The sequence below is a fragment of the Martes martes genome (genome assembly GCF_963455335.1).
Source record: "Martes martes genome assembly, chromosome: 9".
NCBI classification, from domain to species: Eukaryota; Metazoa; Chordata; class Mammalia; order Carnivora; family Mustelidae; genus Martes; species Martes martes.
Window position 1 is genome coordinate 86,199,303 of NC_137896.1, and position 20,939 is coordinate 86,220,241.

At 43.9% G+C, this 20,939-nt stretch overlaps 1 protein-coding gene across 1 annotated transcript in view; it reads left to right on the top strand.

Moving 5' to 3' along the window:
• ANXA4 (annexin A4) overlaps window positions 1-20,939 on the top strand; it is a 75,011-nt gene that overhangs the window by 16,202 nt on the left and 37,870 nt on the right. The window contains exon 2 of the mRNA XM_080814841.1: window positions 17,086-17,140. Coding sequence (XP_080670967.1) covers window positions 17,138-17,140 — 3 coding nt within the window. The 5' untranslated portion in view covers window positions 17,086-17,137. The remainder of the gene's footprint in view (window positions 1-17,085; window positions 17,141-20,939) is intronic.

The following is a 20,939-nucleotide window of genomic DNA, read 5'->3' on the forward strand; positions in this document are numbered from 1 at the left end:
GGGCTCAGTCCAGGACCCTGGGATCATGACCTGAGCCGAAGGCAGATGCCCAACTGACTGAGCCACCCAGGTGTCCCTAGAAGAATGTAAATTTAATTATAAATTATAATTTACATAAATAGCACTATAACTGGTGCTGTCTATAAAACATTGAAATAAGCACGTGAAAAAAATTACATCAGTGCAAAGAAAAATATTCAGAGTGAGCATATCTGTTGACACCAACTAGATGGGTGGCGAGATTAGGTGTAACACTAGAAAAGATGTAGCATGCCTGATGTGTGTACTCCGTGCAAGGGGGTTAAAGTGAAAGACAGCCTGACCAAAACATAAAAGTTGTATGCTATGGAAAGATGGTTTATACTGCATCAATTTTAAAATTTAAATTTAATTAAAATCAAACAAAATTTAAAATTTAGTTTCTCAGTGGCACTGGCTGAATTTCAGTTGCTTGGTAACCACACGTGGCCTCGTGGCTACGGCATTGTACAGGGCAGGTGTAGAAGCTGTGACTTTCAAAAGACAGGAGGCCCCCACCTGGGGTACCTTTTTGTGTTGGCATCAGGTGCCAAAGTTGTTGGTACGGTGCCTGGTCCAGTTCCCAGTTTCTGGCTCATTTTCTCTTTGTTCTTCTCTGCTTCTCTGAGGTGGCATCTTTTCCTGCCCCCAGTGCTGGTTCTCTGAACTATATAGATGTAATATGTATTTATTATAATTCTAAATTATAAACATGTTATAATTTTATAGAATTATATAATATTTATTATAGTAATATATAGTATTAATATGTAATGCTAATTATAATATTAAGTAACGATTAATGTTTGTTAATAATAAATTAATATATTAACATTGATTAATATAATAATAATTTAATAATAATATATAGTTATAGTTTATATATAATATATAAAATGTAAAGACCTAAAATATACTTCCCAGCATGCATTTCTGCCAAGGTTCTTCTCATTGGTCACCTTTTCCTGCATCCTTTCTGCCACCACGGTGTCCTTCCCAACACCTCTCTGCTGGTTTGGGGGTGAGTAGGGCTAATAATGGATCCACCTCACAGCTCCTCAGCTCATATGGGTGGACTGGGATGAGGTTTTCTGGGTGGATCCCCTTAACAGACAGAGGTGATAGGGAGGTATCACCCATCTCCCCACTGTCCTGCCCGTGTGCACACACACACTTTCACTCTCCATCTGTCTTAAAGTAGTTTCAGTTCCTCTCAGCTGCTGATATAATCTCATGTCAGTACTAGCCTTCGGTTTTGTCATGAGTTCCTTTTTGTGCCTCCCCATGCCTACATCAGGTTTTTCATGAAAAATTGAGAGAGGCTGCGTCAGAAACAGCAAGTTCCCTATGTGAACCAGAAATCCACTGTGGTAGAATTTTAACGGTTCTGTTTTTGTGTTCTGCCAGAGTCAGCTTGAATGCTGGCAAGATTTGGAACTAGAACCCGGCCTTGGCCCACTGAGGGAGTGGCTACTCCAGGGGGAGTGGGAGATGCCCACACAGCTAGAACTCACATATTTGCTGGGCATGGGAGGTGGCAGGAGAAAATGTGACATTTCAGAGACCAGTGTTTATTTTCTCCTCACTTCCAGATCTCCAAGGTTGAGCCCGTGTAAATCTAGGAAGGAAAACTCAGCTGCTTTTCCTGTTCATCTGGGAAGAGAGTTTGTTTTCTCCCTTCCTGGGCAAACGGAAGTGGTGGTGTCGAGGGGCGCCTGGGTGGCTCAGTCCGTTAAGCAGCCGGCTCTTGATTTCCAGTCAGGTCCTGATCTCAGGGGCCTGGGATGGGGCTGTGTCCGGCTCCACGCTCAGCTGGGAGTCTGCTTGACCTCTCGGTCTCTGCCCCTCCCCCACTCCATCCCCACATGCGCAGGTTTGCACACAGGCTCTCTCTCTCTTTTTCTGTCTCTCAAATAAATAAATAAACCTTACAAAATAAAAGAAGAAGAAGTGGTGATGTTGATAAGGAAAGGCGTGGGCTGCATAATACCTGTTTTTCTACCTACAAGTAAGTAAATAAAACTAGCTGGACAACAGGGGGCCCGGCCGCATGTTTGGTTTCTCACCGACTCGTGGGAGATCCCTTCCTTCCTGTGCTCCAGTTTCTCACTCAGATCCAGGCTGTCTGTTCCCTTCCTGCATCACAAGGATTTTGTAAAGAAAGATGGAGTACATTTTCCTTTCTCTGGGAAGGTGTAGAAGAGAAAAACTAGCTGCTAGAGTCAGGGTTCTTTTTTCCAGTGAGGTGCTTCTCTTGCCTTATCCCTAAGACTCGGGCTTGTGGACACAAGAGAAGATGTCAAGACCTTGGAATCTGGGTCTTGGGACATGGCAGTCTGTACTTTGTGATTCATAAGAAGAGGCTGAGGGGACCTAAGTGTAGACGGGCATGTGAAAACATGGTTCTGGAACAAGCTAGAATTAGAGGTCAGTGCAGTAGCTTGTTATCAGTTACTTGGAGTTTCTGCATTAGATTCTCATGTGTCTGGAATAGTTTACTTACTTTTGAAGAAGGAACATGGAATAAAGTGACCTTTCACATTTCCTTGAGGGGCTCTGATTCTAAAATAACTCCAAAAATGGGTCAGTAAACATGATGTAACCTGTGGCAAAGCCTAACCACGAGAGACAGATTTTCTCTTTAAATCATTGTTAGACTGAGGAGAAGTGATTTTACCCATGATGCTGTGCAAAAGCTATATGGAATTTTGGATTCACTGAGTTGGGTTTTGCCTTAAAAGTAGATATTGCTCGAGACTCTTAATCTCACAAAACAAACTGAGGGTTGCTGAGGGAAGGGGGTAGGGAGAGGGTGACTGGGTTATGGACATTGGGGAGGTATGTGTTATGGTGAGTGCTGTGAAGTGTGTAAACCTGGCAGTTCACAGACCTGTACCCCTGGGGCTAATAATACATTATATGTTAATAAAAAGTAAAAAAATTGGGGTGCTTGGGTGGCTCAGTGGGTTAAAGCCTCTGCCTTTGACTCAGGTCATGATCCCAGGGTCCTGGGATTGAACCCCGCATGGGGCTCTCTGCTCAGCAGGGAGCCTGCTTCCTCCCTCTCTCTCTGCCTGCCTCTCTGCTTACTTGTGATCTCTGTCTGTCAAATAAATAAATAAAATCCTTTAAAAAATTCTTTAAAAAAATTTAAAAATTAAAAAAATAAATAAATAAGGCAAAAAAAAAAGTAGATATTGCTCAATGAGGATAATAATGTGTTTCCCCTAAGAGGCCACTATCAACCTACAAAGCTGAGACCTTGACCTCTTAAGCTATATAGATGTGTATTATTTTATTGAGGTATAATTTACATACAATAAAATGCACAGATCTTACGTGGTTAGTTTGGTGAGTTTTTGTTTTTTTTTTAAGGAGTTCATGTTTTAAAAAAAAAACATTTTAAAACATTGTGCTGAAATACACCTAGGATAAAATTTACCATCTTAACCATTTTTTAGTGTATAGTTGAGTGGCCTCAAGCACATTGACAGTGTTGTGCAACCATCAGTACCATCTAATCCCAGAACTCTCTCCATTTTGTAAAACTGAAGCTCTGTACCTACTAAACTAGAACTTCTTCTTCCTCCCTTCTCCCATGCCCTGGCCCTGCCATTCCACTTCCTGTCTCCTGATTTTGACTTCTCTGAGTGGAATTGTACAGTATTTGTGACTTTTTCACTTAGCGCAGTGTCCTTAAGGTTCATCTACGTTGTAGCACATGTCAACATTCCCTACTCTCTAAGGCTGAATAATATTCCATTTTATGTATGTACGTACCAGATCCTGTTTATCTATCCATCTGTCTATCGACACATGGGTTGTCCATGGTTCCACCTTTTGGCTCTTGTGACTAATACTGTTGTGAATGTGGGTGTACAAATATCTCCCCAAGTCCTGGCTTTCAGTTCTTTTGAAAGAATATATGTGTATCCTAGAATATATATATACCCAGAAGTGGCATTGCTGGATCATATAATAATTATTCAATTTTTAATTTTTTTGAGGAACTGCCGTACTGATTTTCATAGTGGCTGTACCATTTTACATTCTTACCAGCAGTACTCAGGTGTTCCACTTTCTCCACATCTTCCCTGACACCTTTTATTTTCTGTGTGTGTGCGTATAGGAGCCATCCTAATGGGTGTGACGCGAGTTGAATAAGTTTTGACGAATGCATATAAGTCGGTACTACTCCCCCAATCAAGAATCAAGATACGGAACATTTCTGTCACCACCCAAAATTCCCTCTCTCACACTCCTCTATAGTTAGTATCCTCTCTGCCTCATCACCACCTCCAAACCCTGGAAAGTGGGAGCCCAGGTTGGAAATCCTGTGAGCAGAGTCCCGGGAAGGTGCTGTCTTAGCATTCAGGCAGCTGTGAGGACAATGATCTTTTTTTAATTAACTAATTTAGATTCAGTTAACTATGGGGCACCTGGGTGGCTCAGTCCTTAAGCATCTGCCTTCAGCTCAGGTCATGATCCCAGGGTCCTGGGATCTAACCCCGCATCAGGCTCCCTGCTCAGCAGGAAGCCTGCTTCTCCCTCTCCCTCTCCCCAGCTTGTGTTCCTCCTCTTGCTATCTCTCTCTCTCTCTGTCAAATAAATAAACAAATCTTTTTAAAAAAATTAATTAACTAACATATAGTGTATTATTAGTTTCAGAGGTAGAGTTCAGTGACTCATCAGTCTTATGTAACACCCAGTGCTCATTATATCATGTGCCGCCCTTAATGGCCATCATCCAGTTACCCCATTGCTCCAACCACTGCCCCTCCAGCAACCCTCAGTTTGTTTCCTATGATTAAGAGTCTCTTATTTGTCACCCTCCCTGATTTTGTCTTTTATTTTTTCCTCTCTTCCCCTATGATCCTCTGTTTTGTTTCTTAAATTCCGCATATGAGCGAGATCATACGATAATTGTCTTTCACTGATTGACTTATTTTGCTTAGTGTCATACCCTCTAGTTCCCTCCACATTGTTGCACATGATCAGATTTCATTCTTTTTGATGGCTGAGTCATGTTCCATTGGAGATACATACCACATCTTCTTTATCCATCCATCCATTGATGGACATCTGGGCTCTCTCCATAGTTTGGCTGTTGTGGGCATTGCGGCTATAAACATTGGGATGCAGGTGCCCCTTTGGATCACTGCATCTGTATCTTTGGGGTAAATACCTAGTAGTGTGAGGACAATGATATTGTCAGAGTACAGACCCACACAGACTTGGTGGCCAAAAGAACCATATGGGAAATCCAGTCTGACATGTTGGTAGATGTGAAAGCCTGAACTCTACTCCACAGATGTTTTTAGTACAAGTAGAGTTGGTAACCCACACCCTGAACAGCTCACTGAACAGGTAATGCTAGAATATGTAGATGTGGCAGACGAAGGTTACCTGGAGAGAATAGTAATAAAAAGAATAGTGAGCGTTTGTTGAGTACATAATGTGTGCCCTCTTCTAAGTACTTCATATGATGCAATAACTGGTTTAATCTTTGCAACAACCCCATAAAGTAGCTGTTGTTATTAATTCCATGTTACCAATGAGGATACTGAAGTACAGAGAAAGAATAACTTGTCCCCAGTCATATAGCTACAAGTGTGTGTCGGAGAGTTCTAAACCCAAGTGGTTGGGCTCCAGTCTCTGGCCATGTGGTTATGGAGGAAGGATGACATGGTCTCTAAGGGAGGAATTCCCGCCATCATGTGAAATGAGCCACTAGACCATGAGGTTAGCTGCACCACAGTCAGGCTTGGACCTTCCTGTTCGTGATTCTCGTCAGAAAAATGGTGTGGATTCTCCCATCCCAGTGGGAGCCTATGTGCCCACGATGCCGGCATCTGCTGTACCTCAGGTCAGACAAGGGAACCCAACACATTATTACCATGCACATGACCCAGAGGGCAGACCCACCACTTCCCTATAGATGGGCATTCCATCTGCAACATGAAGGGGTGGGCTGGGCATTCCCTGAAATCCTCTCTACCCTGACAGTCCTACACTGGCAGAAATGAGTTCCTTCTGGAGACAAGTGTCCCCACCCCCCACATTTCTACTCCTGCTTTCTTGGGGCACTTACATCTCAACCTTGGAATTGCTGTCTCACCTGTGCTTTGCTGGACGTTTTGATCTGAAATCCGAGAAAAACAACTCTGGAAGATCAAAAGAATACTTTTAAGTCTAGGCGGTCACTGCCATAGCACAGAACATAAGCAATGGTCATCTAGGGCTTGAGAAAACATGTCACAGCTGTGCCAAACCCTTTGAATGAAAGCCCATAAGGTTCTTGGTTCATAGCATAAGCCAGACGAGCTATTTTTGGCATTTCTTCTTTCTCCCCCTAACGGTATACACTGGATAGTTTTGTTTTGTTTTGTTTTAAGATTTTTAAAATTTATTTGACAGAGAGAGAGATCACAAGTAGGCAGAGAGGCAGGCAGAGGGTGGGGGGAGGCAGGCTCCCTGCTGACCAGAGAGTCCGATGTGGGGCTCGATCCCAGAACCCTGGGATCATGACCTGAACTGAAGGCAGAGGCTTAACCCACTGAGCCACCCAGGTGCCCCTACACTGGATAGTCTTAATATTGCTGGCATTAAGATACATATAACCAGAGGGGGGGAATTATTTCTAACCCCCTTTGATACTCGATTCAGACTGCCCCTGGGGCATCAGTCAGTCTCTGAAGCAGGCTGCACTTTTGGGCACTTTTGTATTACGGTTGGATCAGCTATGACCCCCCATGTCCTACTCCCACCATACTCAGCACAGGATGCTGGTGGGTGGGGAAGATGGGCACAGAATGTGCCTGGATGGGATCCTTGTGTCTCTCCCTGGGGACGGCACTAGTCTGACCGTGTGTCTGCTTCAGAAGACGTTATCACAGAGCTGGGTTGCATTATTCTTGCACTGGAAAGGCAGGATGGCAGAACTAGGGCAGGGTCAAGTGGGTTGGAAATGGGCTTTCTCTCCATGGGGTGCCTGGGTGGCTTAGTTCTTTGGGCACCCAGCTCTTGGTTTCAGCTCAGGTTGTGATCTCATGGGTGGTGGGATTGGTCCTGATGGCACCGCATGGGGCCCCACGTCAGGGGGCTCCCTGCTGACAGGAAGTCTACTTAAAAGATTCTCTCCCTCTCCCCCCGACTCACCAGCTCGTGCTCTCTCTCTCTCTCTCTCAAATAAATAGATCTTAAAAAAAAAAGAAAAATGAAATGGACTTTCTCTTCAGACAGCCAGTAGGCTTGTATTCAACACTTTGGGTTGGGAGCTGACTGCAGAAGTGTAGCCACTTTCTGCCCGATAAGTCTGGGAGAGGAACATTTTTGTCGTGGTTTTGTTTTGTTTGATTTTGTTTTGCACCCAGCTCATAAAAGATTCAAAGAACAAGAATGCATCTAGCTCAGCAAAAATGTGACAGTTTACAGTATTTATTCCATTTTTACCCTAAGAGCTCCTAGTGTTGTCACCTGCCTGTATACACATGGACACATGCATGCATTTGCCCTAGTATAATATAAAGGTCTCTAGAGTCAGACAGACATGTAAAAAAACTGCTCCTGCCACCTCCTACTGGAGTGACCTTGGGTACTGTGCTTAACTTTTCTAAACTTACGTTATCAGACCTCATTCACTGGACAGGGGAAGGGCAAATGATACCATATGGATGAAAGCACCCAGGCGCTCAGTACAATAAGTGGTTAACAAATATTTACCCACAAATTAAGTCTCTGTGGCTCCAGTGTACAGAGCAAGGAATGCAAGGCTAGCTTTCCTGATGCTGAGCTACCCAGCGGTGGCAGAACCTGCCCCATGGAGGATGAGCCCCACGACCAGAGGAGGATGACTAAAGACTGGAGGTGACCATTCGGGAAGGTTTGGTAGAGGATCCTTGCAATGAGAAGCAAGTTCAACAGACTTATCTCTAGCAGCCTCCAAGATTTCTTTTTCTTTTTCTTTTCTTTCCTTTTTTTAAAAGATTTTATTTATTTGTCAGAGAGAGAGAGAACACAAGCAGGGGGAGTGGCAGGCAGAGGGAGAAGCAGTATCCCCACTGAGCAGGGAGCCTGATGCAGGACTCGATTCCGGGACCATGAGATTATGACCTCAGCTGAAGGCAGACACTTAACCAAGAGAGCTACGCAGGCATCCCCAAGAGTTCTTTTTTAAATGATAGACTACTCTTTCTTTTTTAAGATTTTATTTATTTATTTATTTGACAGAGAGAGAGAGTGAGAGAGGGAACAGAAGCAGGGGGAGTGGGAGAGGGAGAAGCAGGCTTCCCGCTGAGCAGGGAGCCCGATGTGGGGCTCAAACCCAGGACCCTGCGATCATGACCTGAGCCAAAGGCAGATACCTAACAACTGAGCCACTCAGGCGCCCCAGTGATAGACTACTCTTGAACAGACAGAGCATAGCAGATATTCTCTGGATGAAGGGTGGATAGGTGGAAATTAAGGTATAAATAAATAAAATGGTACCTGGCATGGGGCAGGCATTCTGATCATGTTGAATGAATAAATGAACAAATGTGCATGAAATGTCAGTGAAACTGTCCCGTCAGTCCCATGATTGTGAGCAATGACCAGCATGCCCATTACATTAGCTTCTTGTTTCCATGGTCACTGTCCTGAGAGGAGGGGAATCCAAACAGTTTGTTTGCGGTTAACAGGCAGAAGAGTTAAACAAAACAAAACAAAACAAAACAAAACGCTGCTACCAACAAAAGGCCAGCCAATGAGAATGCCACCTCCAGTCCACATGTGGTACTGGGAGTTGCTCAGATAACAAGGAAGGGCATCACTTAGGAAAACCCGAAGCACTGTTCTGTGCACCTGCATACAGTGCCCAGAGAAACCAGGGCGGGTAGCTACACATTTAAAATCATATTAAAAAATAGGCAGAAGATATGAACAGACATGTCTCCAATGAAGACATACAAATGGCTATCAGACACATGAAAAAATGTTCATCATCACTAGCCATCAGGGAGATTCAAATCAAAACCACATTGAGATACCACCTTACACCAGTTAGAATGGCCAAAATTAGCAAGACAGGAAACAACGTGTGTTGGAGAGGATGTGGAGAAAGGGGAACCCTCTTACACTGTTGGTGGGAATGCAAGCTGGTGCAGCCACTTTGGAGAACAGTGTGGAGATTCCTCAAGAAGTTAAAAATAGAGCTTCCCTATGACCCTGCAATTGCACTACTGGGTATTTACCCCAAAGATACAGATGTAGTGAAAAGAAGGGCCATCTGTACCCCAATGTTTATAGCAGCAATGGCCACGGTCGCCAAACTGTGGAAAGAACCAAGATGCCCTTCAACGGATGAATGGATAAGGAAGATGTGGTCCATATACACTATGGAGTATTATACCTCCATCAGAAAGGATGAATACCCAACTTTTGTAGCAACATGGACAGGACTGGAAGAGATTATGCTGAGTGAAATAAGTCAAACAGAGAGAGTCAAGTATCATATGGTTTCACTTATTTGTGGAGCATAACAAATAATATAGAGGACAAGGGTAGATGGAGAGGAGAAGGGAGTTGAGGGAAATTGGGAGGGGAGGTGAACCATGAGAGACTACAGACTCTGAAAAACAACCTGAGGGTTTTGAAGGGGCGGGGGGTGGGAGGTTGGGGGAACCAGGTGGTGGGTATTAGGGAGGGCACAGATTGCATGGAGCACTGGGTGTGGTGAAAAAACAATGAATACTGTTACGCTGAAAATAAATTAAAAATTTTAAAAAAACCCTAAAAAAAAAAAGCTTATTACAATATGCTTTGAGTGTGCCCTACTCGAAGCTTGTGCCTGGGGAACCGAGGTATCATGTGAAGTACAGAGACGTCTAACAAGGGAGGCGTTGAACTGAGAGTACGGGACCCAGTCCCTCGCTCAGCAAGCATTTAGACCACCTCAGCTGTCTTTTAATTTTTCTAATCTTATCTCGGAGAACTCACCATAGTCAGCTTTCATTATTATATCATCCCACTGGTTTGCAAAGTGGAAGTAGTAGTTGTGACTCCAAACGTTATTGGGTAGATTAATTAAGATAATGTAGAGGAGTACTTAATAAATGTACCTTCCCTCCTTCCCCCTGCCTTTTGGACAAAGGAATCCTTTGAGTAGAGAAAAAAACTTTGGCATGATGTGGCAGTGACAGAGGAGTGGGGATGGTTTAAATTGTATGTAAAACGGGTGTTTTAAAATTATTTGTGGATTGAAATTATTATGATTGTCCCCCACCATGCTGTGAATAAGTGGCTAAAAGCTAGACAAAACACTGTTAATCAGTTGCTTGTCAGGTGCCGTGCTGGAATACATTCTTCCCTAAGATTCTTTTTTTTTTTTTAAAGATTTTATTTATTTGACAGAGATCACAAGTAGGCAGAGAAGCAGGCAGAGAGAGAGAGGAAGGGAAGCAGGCTCCCTGCTGAGCAGAGAGCCCGATGCGGGGCTCGATCCCAGGACCCTGAGATCATGACCTGAGCCCAAGGCAAAGGCTTTAACCCACTGAGCCACCCAAGCTCCCCACTTCCCTAAGATTCTTAACATCCAGGTTTCCAAATTTGTCTGCCTTCCTTTGGCTGACATACTTTGCCTTTGATTAAATGTTTGGAAATGCTTACTTCTCCAGATGCAAACCCCATCATGGCAACAAAACTTTCTTTACTTTTTGAAGGATCTAAGCTCCAAGGAAAAAAGGGTTGCATTCATTTTCCTATTTCGTAGACAGTTTTGAAAGCCGTCAGTGCTTAGGTGGGGTCCGGCACACCCTCCGCAAATCCACAGGCTAGAAGTTTAAATTTGTCATCCCGTGGGATGTAAAATGAAACCATGTACCAAAGTAAAATGGTGAGTGACTCACTCACATGTGATCTTCCAGGGAAGAGAGGGATTCAGTAGGAATGTGCCACAAGGACTGCAGATCCCTTCCTAATGAACATTCTGGTTGCCCCTCCTGGACCTGGGTCAGTGTGATGATTCTGGATGGAGGTGGCCAAGTTACGGGGTGTCTCAAGGGGGAAATCCAGTACTTGGGGTGAATTCAATGTGGTGCCACATCCAGCAGGACCAGAGAAATTGCATTCATCAGCACACTAAGAAGGGGTTCAGCTCTCAAGGATGGGTTCACATCTACAGGCTCACCGCACACATGCCCTCAAATGCAACACACACATCCTGATAGTATCTTTTTTTTTTTAAAAAAAAGATTTTATTTATCTGACAGAGAGAGATCACAGGTAGGCAGAGAGGCAGGCAGAGGGAGAGAGGGAAGCAGGCTCCCTGCTGAGCAGAAAGCCCGATTCGGGACTCGATCCCAGGACCCTGAGACCATGACCTGAGCTGAAGGCAGATGCTTAACCCACTGAGCTACCCAGGCGCCCTTTTTTTTTTTTTAAGATTTTATTTATGATAATATCTTTATTACATTGAGAAATATATGGGATGCCTGGGTGGCTCAGTCGGTTAAGCATCTGCCTTCGGCTTTGGTCGTGATCCCAGGGTCCTGGGATCAAGTCCCACATGGGGCTCCCTGCTTGGCAGGGAGCTTGCTTCTCTCTCTCCTTCTGCCTCTCCCCATCCCCACTTGTGCTCTCTATCTCAAATAAACAAATAAAATCTTAAAGAAAAGAAAAGAAAGAAATGTAATTGTTACTGAGACAAAAATCCTTGTGCTCCAGACTTTGAAGACAGGTCCACGTGGGAAGCCAAACCAGTCCAACTGTTGCTTGGCAATCACAGAATCAGAACAAAAGGGTATTAGATAGATAACACAGCTGTGGGAAGTATCTGATCGTGGACCATTGTCTCTAGGGCCAAGCCACCCTTTCCGTAGGACTGGGCTTTGATGAATATTTCAAAGTAAGCATCTCTGAGAATTTTGTGTGGAGCTTGGACACCATCTTTCTTTCAATATGCTAATAGTTTCAGCAAAGTGGCCTTAGGTCAGGAGCCATTCTTTCTCATTGAAATTGAATTTGCATATCTTTGTTTTGATGGTTATTTGCTGATTTTACTAGTCTAATGCGCAGGAAATGATCTAATTTGCCTGCTTTCCAAATTCTGGCCTCAGTGGGGAGGAATCCACCGCACTCCATATCTGGCCTCCTGAAATATCACACGAAATAGGATTTCCTTGTTCCTTGTGTCTGCCATAAGGACATAAGGAACTTCCTGCATGAGGGCATTTCTAGCAGTGTTACAATAGGGCAGTTTGTGGAATGGTGTAAAAATTACCCTCTTGTACACCCAAGCAGAAAACTATACGGATCTGTTCTCGACGTATCTGATTTTTTTCTTTATGACTCCATCATAAATTACTTCTGCAGATTTTTGTAATCTTAACTGAAATAAGTTGAACTTATTTAATAACTTCGCATGTTCTAAAGAGCTGCTCTCGGGGTCCATCTCTTATGTTGCGTTCCCAGCTTTCTTCCAGTCGCTCTAAAACAATGGCTTAACATTTTCAGGAGCCCTAGTATGAACCCTGCTCGTAGAGCTCAGATATATGAAGAAGCTGCCGTCCACCCCCCCCCCCAGACTGCAGAACCATACGGGCCCTTCAGTCTTCATCTTCCCATCTTGAAGAGCCCCTGATGCTTTTAAGGTCATCTGAGCCATGCCCAGACCTGAGTGGGTTTCCCTTTTTCCTAAAACTGGGGTACAGTTGCTAATTCGTTTGCCCCACCTGTGAGCAGCCAAGAAGCTTTGGAAACCCTAACACAAAGTCTGAGTCATTATGAACCCGGTGATATTGTTCAGTTTATGGGCTTGTAGGCTGGCCTTTAGAGAGGAAGAATGAATGGATCCAGGAAGCTGAGGCAGAAAAGTGTTCCTATAAAGAGTCCTTGGCTCTTCAGGCTGGAGGAGAACGTGGGAGGACTTTAGAGTTTGAGCTTCCAGAAGAAGGGCGTGGCATTCTTTGGGAGCTGCTCATTTGGGGCAGTTAAGAAGCAGCAGTTCTGGGAGGTGGCAATTCTGTGGCAGTTCTGGGGGGTGAGAATTCTACCACTGAACCACCAGTGCCTTCCTGTGACAGTTCTGTCCCAGGAGGTGGTCCAAGTGATTCCTTCCCTCCTTTCCACTCCCCACCCATCCTTGCTCCTTACTAGGCACCAGACACTGGGCCAGTAAGCATGAGCATGGGTTAACTTTACATGTATTAGCTGGCATCTGATGAAAGAATCGAGGGGTACTGTTTCCTGCCTTCATTTCTATAATCTACTGAGAAACTTGTTTCGTGCTAGTAAATAACAAATATACAACAGCTGCCTCTATATAAACGGACTTCAGCTGAGTGCTGTCCAAGTTTCAAAATAGATTGTCTGGCTAAAAGCACCCTGTGTTCAAGTATGATACATTTTTTTCCCTTTAGTAAATTATTTCTAGCTCTTTGAATAATGGCTCTCAGTATTTCCAGAAGATTTCACTCAAGCGTTTTTTTCCACCTCTTGATGTGGTCAGGAGGATTGGAAGAATTTATATTAAAGGCTGGCTTTTGGGGGAGATGTTACTCTTCCCTGCCTCCTTACTTGTTGTTGTCATCTACAGCATTTCCCCCTTATCTGTGGGGTATACGTTCCAGGAGCCCCCAACAGATGCCTGAAACTGCAGGTAGAATGGAACCCTATTTATACTGTTTTTTCCTACACATACATACCTATGATAAAGTTTAATTTATAAATTAGGCACAGTAAGAGATTAACAACAAGAACTAATAATAAAATAATTCTAATGATATAATAAAAGTTACATGAATGTGGTCTCTCTCTCAAAATATCTTTTTTTCCCAAGATTTTATTTATTTTTTGACAGAGAGAGGGAACACAAGCAGGGGGAGTGGGAGAGGGAGAAGCAGGCTTCCCGCTGAGCAGGGAGCCTGATGCAAGGCTCGATCCCAGGACCCTGAGATCATGACCTGAGCCGAAGGCAGACTCCTAACAGCTGAGCCACCCAGGCATCCCTCTCTCTCAAAATACCTTACTGTACTGTAGTTAGCCTCCCCCTTTTTTAAAAAAGATTTTATTTATTTACTCAAGAGAGAGAAGTGTGAGAGAGCACAAACGGGTAGGGGCAGAGGGAGAGGAAGAAGTAGGGTCTCTGCTGAGCTAGGAGCCTGATGTGGGACTCAATCCTGGGATCCTGGGATCATGACCTATACTGAAGGCAGATGCTTAACCAACTGAGCCACCCAGGCACCCCTGTAGTTACCCTTCTTCTTGTGATGATGTGGCATGACGAAATGTCTGTGTGATGAGATGAAGTTAGGTGAATGATGTAGGTGTTTGAGGTAGTGTTAGGCCACCACTGACCTGATTTCAGAAGGAGAATTGCCTGCTTCTGGATCGCAATTGATGAAAACCACAGATAAGGAAGGATTACCGTATTCCAAAACTATATAGAAACAAAGGGAGGGCCCTTGCTCCTTAAAGCCGGGTCTGCTAGGTGGTCCACCAGTTGGCAGAAACTCAATCCAACTCACATATAAATTACTCTTAATGAGGGATATTGGCACATTTTGATCATTTATATGATGTGAAACAGGGCCTCCAAACAAAGTCGTGGCTAAGTCTCAAAGAGCCCTGCTCTTGGCTTCCCCTAGCACATTCTCGGCAAATGAGACATACCCCTTCCTGCTTCCACGGATAGTCTTGACCCTACTCCAACCCCATCTCATGCCACTCTGGCCCTTGTTCATGATGTGGTTGTTCATTCCTCAAACACAGTAAATTCATCACTGCCTCAGGGCCTTTGCTTTAACTGTTCCTTCTGCCTTCAGTAATTCTCCTCCAGCACTGAATAGCTAGCCTCTTCTCATTCAGGTCTTAGCTCAGATGTCTTCTCCTTGCCACCCTGTCCAGGCTAACTCTGTCGCAGTAACCTGATCACATCATCTTCCAAACCAGGATTCAACAAATTTCTTCTGTGAAGGACCAGATATTAAGTATCTTCGGCTCTGTGAGTCATGTGGTCTGTCCCAACCACTCAGTTCTGCTGTTGTAGTATGAAAGCAGTGACAGATAATATGTAAACAAATGGGTATAACCAAGCTCCAAGGAGTGTTTATTTATGAACACTGAAATTTGAATTTTATATAATGTTCATGTTCATGAAATAATGTTCTTTTGACTTTTTGCCAATCACTGAAAATGTATAAAGCATTCTTAACTTGTAGGCCATACCAAAAAAAAAAAAAAAAAAAAAAAGGATTTGGCCATGAGCTGTAGTTTGCTAATTCCTGTTCCATAGCATTGGTCCTTTCATATTTTCACCTTACTCATCCTGAAATCATCTTATTTATTGATTTATTTGTTGTCTGCCTTTCCTAGTGGACTGTAAGCTCCTTGAAGTCCTGTTCTCTGTCTCACTCACTCTATTATCTCTGTTGACTCGAACAGTGCCTGGAATATAGAGGTACCTTTTGAATATCGGGTGATTGAGTGAATAAGTCCCTACAGTCCGTGAGCCACTAAATCTAGCAAAGAATTCCTTCCAGATATTTCCTATGTATATCCTATTCCAGGGGCCACGCCCCACCTAGGTCTCTGCCTCTGTCTGTTCCTTAATGCTTTCTCAAGCCTTCCTGACCCCCTGTTTCTCACTCCTGTCTGTTCTGTGCAATAGCGTCCTGTGGAAGGGAGCGTGTCTTTTGTTATATCATTTCTCTGCAAAAATCAAAACCTTCCCAGTATTTTCTCATTATCTACAGTATCAAGTCACACTCCTCAGCTGGGCATACAAGGCCTTGCCTATAAGTTTCCTACCTGCTTTTCTAACCTTATCTCTGAGCCTTCCCTGAAATGAGCCCTCTGCCCTGGCAGCCTCGTCTCCTCATTGTCCCTGAGGCCACTGCTCATTCCCCACCCTTGCTCAGGCTGTGCCCCAGAACAAGTTGGCCTTTCCCTCAGGAAGGGATTGACCCCCATGTGGTCATAAGGCAAGTCTGCAGTGGGTGATGGGAGACAAGGAAGAATGGAGCTGAGCCTCAGGACAGCTGGGAGATGGAATGAATGTGAGCAGACTGACTCAGCTGGTAATAAAGTGGAGAGGATTTCGTAATTCTTAGGTGTAATTGAAAAGTGCTGCTTGGTAGGGTGGCCTCGGCCAGTGATTTTCAAACAACTATGCAGACAAATTTGGGGGGATTCTTGTTAAAATGCAGACTCTGGCAGTAGGTCTGGGGTGGGGTCCTGAGACTGCTCCCAGGGGATGCCCATGCTTCTGGTTCCAGGATGATTCTTTTGAGTATCAAGGAGCTAACAAAATGCTTAGGAAAACAGCCTTTTCCGTAGGACTTCAATATGGAAACAGGAAGTCAGTTGGCCTGTCCCTCAGAGGCCTGCCTGTCAATCATGAGGCCAAGAGTCCTGGCCCAGAGTCAAGGCTTCCTTGCATTCTGAGTGACTGAGTACATGTGCGATGATCGAGCATCCTTGCTGAAGAGAACGGAAGACAAAGCTGAGTGTTTAAGGCTGCACTTTGAGGGAAGAAGCACTTGTGCATCCCAAGATGGTGGCAGTGAGAGTGGGTCATCTGTAGATGACAAGTCTCATGCTGGCTGGGTACCAGCCACACGCACACACGCACACACACACGCGCGCGTGTGCACGCAGACGCATGTGCACACACTCAGAGCGCGGGCTGGTTAGCCGTACTTTTCCATAATGGGGTTGCATTATCTTTTCTCTCCAAGAAGGCACTTCTTCTGTTCCACTAGAGCTCACTGTTCAGAATCCAGGTTTACCTTGACAACAAGCAATGTACTGCATCCTAGCAAACAATAGGAACCATTTCCACAATGTGTATCTCCAGACCGAAGAGCAGGTGGGAAAGTATTCTGTTGGAGTAATGAACTTGGCTTGCTTGACCAGTTTCTCTTTAATTATTAACCCGGCCTTTGTATTTTTGGCCAATCAATAGCTGGCCTTTCCAGGACAGTGGGTGTCATTTCCTAATTGTTTAACTTCTACAGACTACAAGTTATCTTGATTAATGATTTTAATGACGCATCTCTCATCACAGTAATTTCCCCTCTGCTTTTATCACAGAGGAACTTCTGCTCCCGTGACTGAACTCTGATCTTGATAGAGAGTCCCGGCCATGGTAAGTTGGGGAGTGCCTCGCCCTACCTGGTGCCAGCCACGGACAGGTACAGGATGTGTATTCAGGACTGTTGACTTTACAGAGAGTTGTTTGCTTAATAGAGGGGAGAAAGGAGGAAATGAAAAGGCAGTTGTGTTGTTTTTTTGTGTGTTTTTTTTCCCCAAGCCATTTTCATTTCTTTCAGGGATGGTGAATAACCTGACCCTGAAAATTAATTCAACAAGAGAGTCCTTGGAGTCCTTCTAACATCCAGAAGTCCCACAGGTCCTACCATTGTGAAACAAGTGCCAGCCGCATTTTGGTGTAACATCATTGGAGGCTCATTTAGAAGGGTGTTTGCTGGCCATATGGGCTTGTCATCTGCCTCCTGTTTTTGGCCGTGATTGGACTCCTCAGAGCTTGATTATCTCATCTTTGGGACAGGCAGGGAATTGGATCCCTTTGGGAGTTCCATGAAGTTCAGTGTTGAGGTGGAAGCTGAGCCTCTTAGCTACAAACAGGCTGTACCTGAGGCTGGCCATCTGCTCCCCTTCTCCCACCCAAATAATGTATCTGAACTGACAGGTGATTCTGATCCCTGGTCTTCTTGGAAGGAATAATAGAAATACAATCTTATACCTGGAAAGGAACTGGAGATCCTTCCAGCTCTAAATGGCCTCCTCTAGGAAGATGGAGGTATAAACTATCTTGAACAAATAGTAATATACTCTTAACATTGTCTTACACTAGACATTCTAGAATTTTCTTTATCATCCATGACAGTCAAAACCTTACTCATATCTGCTCTAAATATCCATGCTTTACTTTAAAATTCATTTCTTCTTGATTCTCCCTAGACACGGAGAACATTTATTCAGAAATGTTTACAGTGTTCCAGCTTTGTGTCAGATATAGTACTTGGCTCTGGGGACTCAAAATCATTGCGACGGTCTTCCTGTCTGCAACAAGCTCACAGGCTTCTCACATGTGAAACCTATAACCTGGTGACCCTTTGCTGTGCTCTCCTTTCAAGGAAAATACCTCAGTTGCTCTCATCTTTCCTCCTAATACCTGTTTTTCCATCACCACTGTTACTTATTGGACAGATAAAGGACATTTTTAAAGGGGAAGAAAAACATAAAATAGTCACAATATTGTAATTCCCAATTGTTTTCCATCATTTTATTTTATACCGTACTCACATGTATAATGATTTTTAAATAGTAGTAATAAAAGTGTAAAAAACGGTTATATATTCACTCTAATCTTGGCTTTGCTAACATGTTTATATTATATTTTGTGCCATATTAAAATCATTTATTCTAGATGGTGGAGTTCTGGGTGTTTTAATTTTCTTCTTCTTCTTTTTTTTTTTTTTTAATTTTCCAAATCTCTACAATGACCATATGATACATTTCTAAAATGAAAACATGTTTTGGGTGCCTGGGTGGCTCAGTTGGTTAAGCAGCTGCCTTGGCTCAGGTCATGATCCTGGAGTCCCTGGATTGAGTCCCACATCGGGCTCCCTGCTTGATGGGTAGTCTGCTTCTTCCTCTGACCCTCCCCTCTCCCATCTTCTCTCTCTCAAATAAATAAAATCTCCAAAAAAAAGTTTTGTTTTGTTTTGTTTTTTAAAGATCTCATTTATCTATTTGACAGACAGAGATCACAAGTAGGCAGAGAGAGAGGAGGAAGCAGGCTCCCTGCAGAGCAGAGAGCCCGATGCGGGGCTCGATCCCAGGACCCTGGGATCATGACCTGAGCTGAAGGCAGAGGCTTTAACCCACTGAGCCACTCAGGCGCCCTCCAAAAAAAAGTTTTAAAAGTTATTGTAGTCAAGTACTTAGAGTATTTTTTAAAATAGATGTTTAATTTATATATAGTGAAATGCATCACTCTTAAGGTTACTGGTAGATGAGTTTTGACAAACCTATGGGCCATGTGACCTACTCCTCTATCAAGATAGAACATTTCCTCACTCTAGGAAGTTCCTTTATGCCTCTTCCAGGTCAGTCCTCTCTCTGCTCCCCACTCCATCCCAGAAATACAACCACTGTTCTGATTGTCATTACCATAGATTAGTTTGCCTGTTCTAGAACATCCTATCAATGGGACCATAGAGTATGTACTCTTGTGTGTCTGGCTTTTTTCACTGAGCATTATATTTTTGGCAATCTGTCCATGTTGCTGTGAGTTTCAGCAGTTTGTTCCTTCAGGCTTTTTTTTATTGCTGATTAGTATTTGTTGGGGAATGTCATCAAAAAAGATGTGACCACTGACTGACCGGTTACCTGGACCTGGGCAGTCGGAGGCTCCTCACCCCCACCCCTGTCTTTGAACATGAGTTCTGCTTACCTTTCCTGCTCCAGAGTCTGGTCCCTCACCTTGAGATGGTGATGTGGGGTTGAAGACAGCATCATGGGGTACATGCCTGAGCCCATCTAGGGCGTCTTTATAAACTTTTAAGATCTCGAGGTTGAGTCCAGCAATCAGTTTGTCTCACTGCCATTCAAGACAAGCCTTGTATGTGAGTTCCCTTTGCCACTGTTATAATTGCCACCTACCGACGTGGGGTGGCCTGTCTCTCTTCAATCTCCCCATGCCCTCCGCCTACTGGGGTCGGCTTCACATGAAGCCAGGAAAGCTCCTGAGGGGGTTGTGAACCTACAGTATTCCATTGTATCATATTCCAACTTTTGACATTTACTATCTTCCTGATTATTCTAATAACGGAATAATATTTCATCACTAGTGATCTAATGCCTTTTTCTAGCCATTCATTTTTGTTATTCTTTCCTACATCCTCCCTGTTCCCTTTGCCTGCTGCCACAAGAAACCTTCCTGGGACACAATCCCCTGCCTTCCCAGAAGAGATAATGGTACATTACACCCTGGAATTTGATCAATAAGGTTACCACAGCGCTACCAGGAACAAGGTCCCTGAGCTTATCTTTTTCCTGGAAGAAAGAATCACTGAGAATGTAACTGATAAGCTGACACATCTTTGCATATCTCTCCATCGATTGGTCTTGTTAGATATTAATTTTAATCCCACAATAGCGTCCCTCAGCAATGCAGTTTGTGTTAAAGTTGAATGCAGTGTCTGGGCATCGACCAAAATTTTGCAGTAAAGCTCCAAAGAACCCTGTGAAACATTTCCCTCAGAAAACTGTCTCATAGTGTAAGTTAGGCCAAGTGGGAATTTTGACAGCAGATCACCAGTTTGCTTATTACGATTGAGGCGTAGTAGAAGAAAAGAATGAAAGAAGCTGTATTAATGTCCTAGGGCTGCCGTAACAAAGTCCCACAAACTGGGCAGCTTAAAATAATAGAAATTTGTTGTCTCACTCTTCTGGGGGCCAGAAATTCAAAATCGAGGTGTTGGCAGGGTCAGGATCCCTCTGCAACCTGTAGGTGGTTCCTTCCTTGCCTCTTCCTGGCTTCTGGGGGTTTGCTGGCAGTCTTAGGCTTAACTGCAGTCTCTGCCTTCAGTGTCATGTCGTGTTCTCCCTGTGTGTCTGTGTCTGCATGTGCTGTCTTATTAGGATGACCTCATCTTAATGTAATTAATTATATCTTCAATGACCCTGTTTCCAAAAAAAGGATACATTCTGAAGTCCTGGGGGTTAGGACTTCAGCATATCTTTTGGGGGGGGGGGTTACAGTTCAACCTGTGACAGTACCCAAGGAAGGTAATGTCATGGAATTCTACTTTTCTCTGTCAAGTGCATAGAAGGTCATGACTAAGTGCTAGATGCTGACTGTATCTAGGAGTTGAAGGCCTGGGCTTGCATCTGACAAGGCCCATACTCTCTGTGCC